The 8,090-nt window shown below is 41.5% G+C and overlaps 1 protein-coding gene across 1 annotated transcript; it reads left to right on the top strand.

Moving 5' to 3' along the window:
* Positions 1–537: 537 nt before the first annotated feature.
* On the top strand, positions 538–7,597 carry f9b (coagulation factor IXb). Its single transcript, XM_088088108.1, has 8 exons — positions 538–840; positions 1,906–2,078; positions 2,185–2,209; positions 2,292–2,405; positions 2,557–2,688; positions 4,321–4,739; positions 6,405–6,549; positions 6,928–7,597. The coding sequence occupies exons 1-8, from the start codon at positions 753–755 to the stop codon at positions 7,476–7,478; spliced, it is 1,647 nt and encodes a 548-aa protein (XP_087944234.1). The 5' UTR covers positions 538–752; the 3' UTR covers positions 7,479–7,597.
* The last annotated feature ends 493 nt before the right edge of the window (positions 7,598–8,090 follow it).

Here is an 8,090-nt window from a genome sequence, read left to right as displayed (position 1 = left end):
TCTTGACTTTAGCAGTTTTTCTTACATTTTTCAGTTCTGTTTGTCTTTTCGTGTGCTGAGCTGAATTTTCAATCAGAGTGATTTCATTCACAGCCGGCGCCACTGATTCAACATGCTGAATTGGTCAGATAAAAGCTGAAAAGGGCCAACGGTGTGGGACATAACACAGCGAGGGCTGCAGGTGCTCGCTGTCAGCCCAACATGGGCGGCGGCCGACCGACCATCGGCTTTATGTCGTGTGTGCATTTGGTGTTTGTTGGTGTGTGCATGTCTGCACATTTACCCCATTTGAAAGTGTCACATAAGCCATGCTGCAAAGCTGCTTATCGGACAAGACTCATCATTACAGACAACATGATCAACAGCCGGTAATGTCAACAAACACAGTCTCCCTCCCCCACACACACACACACACACAATGTCCAGAACCTTCACTCTCGTCAGTGGTCAATATTTGATGTTGCCCAATCTCAACCTGACATTACTGAATAAAAACATCTGATTTTAGAACTTTGTCACTTTCTCTCTTGTATTCACACATTAAAAATCTCTCACTCACTTTTTCTCCTACCGCTACTTTCTCGCTTTCACTCTCACACACACAAATGTGAACCAACACACACACTCTGCAGCCTCCCAGGTGAGTAAATAGTGTGTGTGTCTGTACTTTGGAGCGGTGGATCCCTCACTCTGGCACTGAGATTAGGCTTTGGCTCTACAGTCAAAAGCAGACGGACAACCGACACAACGAGATGGCCGGAGTTTGTTTTCTGGCTTTTGTTGCTGTTTTACTGCAGGAGGTATACGGACTGGCCGCTGAAAACACAGAGTCAAACAAAGGTAAATAACAGACAGGCAGGTATGGATTGAGGGGGCAGCCAAAGGTCAGGGACATACAAAGATCGGAAGAGGCTGGAGGTCAGCTGGGCCTTTTTTAAAGACCTCTGACCTCAAGTGACGCTGCTCAAAAATGTAATTCCCTGTAGTTTTGAAAAGCGGTAAAGTCAACAATAACGTAAACCACAGGCTCTTACAGTCAGATTTCAAGTTTACAAGGAGTGAATGTTTAAGAAAAATACCACTGAAAAGTAATCTTGAGTCTGGTGTAGTTTTTTTTTCACACGTCACACCAGCAGTGTTGGAAAGATTTACTTTTGATAGACTTGACACTTACATTTGATTACTGTTTGACAACTGTAAGATTAAAAGTAAATACAAACGGAGAGGCCTGGCTCAAAGATATTGTGAATATAGTGTAAGACTTCTCTCTAAATAAATGCAAGGGGGGAAGGGATAAGTGCCTGCTGGTGTTTGAAAAACTATATGTGGCGTTAGTTTGATTAATTAGTGAATTGTGGTTTGCTGATGAAATTGTAAATAAATTGTCAAATTGTAAGCCTACTCCTTCTCAGAGTCACAACCCTGTCAAATCTTAACACACTCTGCCATGATACACATCTTTTTAGACTGAATGTGACTTACAGTTTCTGTTGATATCTGTCTTCAGTGTCCATTGCAAATAAATGGCCACAAATTTTCTCTTATAATTAAAAAAACTTAAAGCGATCATGTTTTTAAGTTTTCTGAAGTATCAAAGTAATGCAGTGATAGCTGTCTGTAAATCCATGAGTACACTGAAACCAGGAACTTCTAATAGCTAATTTGGCACACTTAAAATGGTTCCTATCCACCAAAATGGGAAGAAATATGGAGCTTAAGGTCCAGATGCATTCTGGGAAATGTGGCTCCAAAACATTGAGAATAATCACAAAAGTTGACTTGATTTTGTCCGTGGTGGGGTCGACAGTGCCAGACCTTGAAAACCTAGAGCCTAAACGTAACTGCTGGAGAATCATTTCAAAGCTGTTACAATAATGCCTTCCTTGCCCTCTGTTACTGTTTTAGGAGCTGTGTTTGTGACCCAGCAGGCGGCGGACACCGTGCTGCGTCGCCTGCGTAGATACAACAGCGGCCATCTTGAAGAAGTACTTCAAAAAGCCAACCTGGAGCGGGAATGTAGAGAGGAAACCTGCACCATGGAGGAGGCCAGGGAAGTGTTTGAAGATGATGCCAAAACTGTAGGTTACACACACACACACACACACTCTCTCTCCAATCTACCACTGTAATAAAGTTAAATAAGTGCTGTTAGGTGTCTCATTAATGTCCGTGTTTTTATTTCAGATGGCGTTCTGGGCCAGCTACGTTGGTAAGACAAATTCTTACAGTTACTCTGAATCTAAAGCACACTGTCACATCTGAACGTGTGTGTGTTTTATTCTTGTGTGTAGATGGAGACCAGTGTAAGCCACCCCCCTGCCAAAATGACGGTACGTGTGAAGATGGGGTAAACTCGTACATCTGCTGGTGCAAACCAAACTTCAACGGCAAGAACTGTGAGATCGGTGAGTGCGGCTGGCACGCTGGATATGAAAAACTCAAACAATGATCTTTACTTTCTTTTTGCTAACGCACATTCGTTATGTCATCAGTGTAGATGCTAAAATAATTAAGAACAACACACAAAATTCACTCTCCTCTCCCGCCTGTCTCCAGAGGTGACCAAGCAGTGTTCTATCAACAACGGTGGATGTTCCCATTTCTGCGTGATGAAGGAGGAGGTACCTGTATGTCAGTGTGCAGCTGGTTACAGCCTCGGCTCAGACAAGAGGACCTGCGAACCAGCAGGTAAAATAAAATGTTTAGCTGTATTGCGTTCTGCAGAGTGGTTGTTCAGGTATTTTATATGTAGAAGTTAATTTTCATCCCCATTTTTTTTTGCCTATATTTTGAATCCCAACACAGCCATAATTTCTATGCTCTGCTCAACCATTTCTGCACTGCACACATGCAGACTGAACAAAGACTGCATACATTTTCAGTGGTGGAAGAGGTGCTCAGAAGTTAAAAATTAAAGCATGCATTGAAGATCTTACTCAAGTAAATGAACAAACGTATTAGCATTAAAATTAAAATAACTGAAGTAGAGCAATCACGATAGAGAAATCGCCGACCGAGCGGCAAACTTCTGGGTTAGCGCTCCGCTATCATGAATGAGGATCAAATGATTCTTCTATACTTTTAAAATGTTATCAGATGAATCAAATCCCAAAAATGAAACTAATATAAGATTAGGAGAAATTTGTCTTTGACATATGAAAGACACAGGCAACACGACCACATACTTATACAATCAGACTACAATTAAAACACAGTACCCCCCCCAATCCATACATCCCAAGAATATTGCACAGTGCCCAGTAACCACATGTTGTACAGATGTCTTACCTAAAATAATTGCAATAAAGTGCTAAACAAAATGATTGCACAAAAGCCTTACACATAATAATGGCACACATACCCTGCATAGGCCAGTTCATAGCAAGTGCCCTACATCAGATATTGCGCAATGCCCTATACAAAATATTGCACATATATTACGCACACTCTCTCACACTCACTTCTCCTCCTGCGGTTAAGCACATCATTTTTTGGAGCTAGTGATGCTCAAAAAAATGTACCCACTGATTTACAGACGTCTCTTTCACAGTGTAGGTCTATAGGTCCAGTCTATCAGCAAATGGAAACAGTCCAACAACACTGGAGCCCCGCTGTATACATTTTGATACTAAATGACACTTTGAAATCCTGGTGTCAGCTGCTGTCAGTAAAGTTCCTCAAACACAGACAGTCACAAACCAGAACGTAAGTGACTTAGATGCTTTCTTTAAAACAGCAGTAAGACAGAAAGCTGGACTCATCACGTTAGATTACATCCCTTTGGTCTCCATTAAATGATCACAGACTGGCTCGTAAACTGTGCGTTCCAGTTTATTGCTGTCAAATAAAGTACATAATTTATGGGTGTTGTTTACCGTGTGAACACTCTGGGTAGAGAACCACACAGGAAACCAACATTGTAAAAGAATGAGCTTCAACATGAACAGATGCAACCAGTGTTTGATTACACTGACCTTAACCGCAAAAAAACGTTTATCCTGAGTCAACATCTCTAACCTGCTGCATAAAAACATCAAATTATTACTTAAAACCCAACCGTGTCCCATACACCTAAATCGCCCATCAATCAATCAATCAATCAATCAACAATTTTAACCTTTACGCCTCAGGACTTTTGACGAACTTTCATTTCTGTTATCTTTCAGCAATATCCCAAATGTAGTCACTTTTTTCAACATTAGCCTGTGACAAATATAACAAACATATCAAAAGGCTGCTGGCAAAAAAATCTGACACTGTAATATTTAGTGATGTCTGGGAGACCAAACTGACCTTGTTTTGCTTTTATTTTTCCCTCAGAACAATTCAGCTGTGGTCGTGTAAACATTTCCTCCACCTCCGTCACCAGGTCACTGTCCCCGCGTTCATTCAACTTGACACACAGCTCCAAAAGAAAACACAATGCCAGCAAAACCCTGGAGGACGAATTCTATGACGACGATATGATGCACATGTATGATGATTACTATGATCTTCACACAAATGATTCAGACCCATCCAACATCTCTGTGGCCTCTGCAGTAAACAGACGTTCAGTGAGGTCGGTTTCAAGCTCCTCTGTAAAGCCAGCAGAGGTAAGAAGTGTCACTGAAACACCCATGAAGACGCTGCCTAACTGGGCTTTCTTCGCCACACTACCCACCATCACAGAAAAAGGCAACACAGACCAGAGGATTGTGGGAGGCGATGAGGCGATTCCCGGAGAGATACCTTGGCAGGTACTGTAGTGTGGGATGCAGATTAAAGAGGTGGGGATGAGTTCAAGGCAAATGGATGATATTCACAGGTGGGACGGACTCAAGGGCACTCCCCTTTCTTCCATTCAGGGAGGTAAAAAAACAAAACAAAATTAGTATTCCCGCCTCATGGTTGTATGCATCCACGAACCAGTCAGGTTACACTTACAGTTTACATCCATTTCTGAGAAAACATTGATGCTTAAAGCAGTTTTATACAATCTTGGGCACACAAGATTAGTGTCACTAATTCGGTGGAGACCAATTGTCTCCCCATCTCTTCCTGAGTCATGACGTTGATGAATGGCCAGACAAATGTTTCTGCAGAAAATTATGATGTCACAGTGAGGGGTCATTGTGGGAAATAAGCTCTGTGGCAAATTAAGATTTTATGATATGTAGTTACTTCTGTCAGCTAGATAGTCTTCCCAAAGTATAAAGTATAAAAGCAATAGCTAAGCTAGTATAAAAGGAATTAATTTGCTAACATTTGGCTAAATTGATTACTCAGTGATCACATGATTTCACGTTAAAACCACAACCAGGCTGTGAAGCTGTGTTCAGCGTGATGATGCTCAGTCGTCTCATTTACCACTTGTTAGCTAGCGCCTTTTATAAGACACATAACAGCTTCACATTTGGGTCACTTACTCATATATTTTATGTGGCAGAACAAAACATAAAAGTCTCTTAAACTTGTTTTAACCACAGACTGTATTTTTGGCATCTAACATAAAACCTACCTATAAAACCATTGACTTTGAGAAGGAATTGGAAGTACTAAAATACTAACTCATTTCCGGGTTTTAGGACTCATTCGTGCACCACTCTGTGCCTTCCACTTTGGCTGTCGCCGGCACAGAGGCACTATCAAAACGTGAAGCTTCTTTTGTAAAATGAGAATTATTGCAAACAGTCACTGCAGCATCGCAGATGCTTGTCCACAGTGTCTTTGCATTTCAACATTTCCAGGTCACTGAGGCAGAAAATACAGCTTGAAAGGTGGAGTGAATAGAGGAGGAAAAGGCTGGAGTCAAAATAAAAGATTTGACAAAAGACGCTGTCGAGTTGCATTAAGGGATGTGTGGGATACAGGGGGTTTGGAACCTGAGCACATGCCTTTTTGCAAAAAAAAAACAAACCTTAGCACTGGAGTCTGTATTTGAATGGAGGATAGATAAATTTCACTTTCAGTTCAGTCTTAAATAAGGTGGTTTTAGTAAAACTGGGGTATACAAGACTTGGATTATCTTGCACAGTTTGTGTAAGAGTTTATAAATTGACATTTTGATACAGTTTTGCTGATGTTAAACGTGGTTCTCAATCAATATTTTTTTTTAAATGCCATTTTCCATGATGTCATTCCAGAAAATTGAAGTTTTCTCCACAGCTTCAAGGTAACATGGCATGACTCGCTCATGTACAAATGATCATTTTGTGGATGAAGTATTCCTTTGAGGAGCACAGAGGTTAAAATGGAAAAAAATAAAGAATTGAAAGAACAAACTGCAGCAGTGAGAAGAGAGAAGAGATGGAAAAGAGAAAATTCTGTCAATTCAGAAGTTTAGAAGGGAACGAGGAAGCAGCATGTGCTGTGATGGCACTCATTTCCCGCTCATAGAAATATTTGTGCATGTGTGTTTGCAGGTGACCCTGATGTCTTATTCAGCCGCTCTTCAGAGAGCGGAGCCTTTCTGTGGAGGGTCTCTGCTCAGTGAAATATGGGTCATCACCGCTGCTCATTGTGTGGTAGAGGCTCGTACCACAAGGAAGAATTTCTTCGTCAGAGTGGGTAGGAAAAACATTTTATCAATGCGTTCATATTCTAAATCTCTGATCCACATCTCTAAAGTTAAATACAGACAGACTGGTATTTTAAAGGACCACGTTGGTTAAATGCATATCTCCAAATTAATGTTGACCATTTCCCGAAGAACAGCTTTTCTATCTTCTGGGAAGTCATTGGTTACGATTCGTGTATGAAAAAATAGCTTGCACAACTTGACACTTGCTTGAGATAAGTAATCCAACAGTGAACATTTACTCTGCTTTTACCAATGCTTTTAATTATTGTGAAGCATTGCAGCAGCCTTTTTGTTGTTGGTACATTGAGTGAAGCTCTGCCAACTGATCAGAAGACTCATCACACACATTTAATCTATGCCTCTAGGTGAACATGATGTGAGCAAGGTTGAGCCTCCAGAGCGAGACCATGAGGTGGCAGAGGAGCATATCCACCACATGTACAACGACATGAAGTCAAAGTATAATCATGATATTGCACTACTGAAGCTTGCCAGTCCGGTGGAACTGTCCAACAAACGGCGTCCCATCTGCCTCGGCCCCAAAGACTTCACAGAGAACCTCCTGAGGGATTCCACCAGCTCTCTGGTGAGCGGCTGGGGACAAATTAAGTTCAGAGGACTGTTAGCCCCCAGGCTTCAGAAGCTGGAGGTCCCTTACGTGGAGCGCACAGAGTGCAAACGGAGCAGCGGCGACCACATCACGCGCTTTATGTTCTGCGCTGGCTTCCAAAGTGAACAGAAGGATTCGTGCCAAGGGGACAGTGGGGGGCCGCATGCCACCAAGTACAAAGACACTTGGTTCCTGACAGGTATCGTCAGCTGGGGGGAGGAGTGCGCCAAGGACGGGAAGTATGGTATCTACACTCGAGTGTCCCGGTACTACTCGTGGATCAGTCAGAAAACAGGGCTTCAATGAAATGTAATTAAAATATCAAAGTATTTGTATGTTTCTGTTGAAATATTACAAAAATAATACTTTGTAGCTCCTCAACCAATGTTTGAATTTAAATTTTATTAAAGAATCTGCAATCTTGAGATGCCACAGCAAATGCAAAATTTCATTTAATGCTCCTGAATCTTAAAAGCCCTGCTCACCACACAGGTGTTTCCGCTTATTTGCTGATTAGACCTCTGCTCAACTTAATGCTGGGTGGAGCTATACTTAGATGACATGTACATGCACATTGTTGCAGCCCCTGCAGGGCAGGAAAAAATGTGACAAATGTAATAAGAAGCTGCATGTCCAGCAGCAACAATGTTAACCTTCAAGTCTCAAGCAAGTAAGTTACTAAGTTACTTTGCTGAGAATCACAAAAGTGAAGTTATGTTTCTGTGATAAGTCAAACAAGACAAGTTGTTGGGTCAAGCAAGTCACAGGTAAAATCATAAAATATTCTGATAATCTGGTCAAATACTAGCTTTCAAGCTAAAGTTTGAACAGCAAAACAGATAAGTTTGCTAAAGAGATTCATGCACCTTTGTTGGTTGTGTAGTGACGGATGAAGTTGGATGTTGTGGTGTTGTGTAA

This window comes from Plectropomus leopardus, chromosome 15 (assembly GCF_026936395.1).
Source record: "Plectropomus leopardus strain MGB_pleo_1.0 chromosome 15, ASM2693639v1, whole genome shotgun sequence".
NCBI lineage: Eukaryota > Metazoa > Chordata > Actinopteri > Perciformes > Serranidae > Plectropomus > Plectropomus leopardus.
Note: the sequence above shows the minus strand (reverse complement) of the source record. Positions and strands in the feature narration are given on the sequence as shown.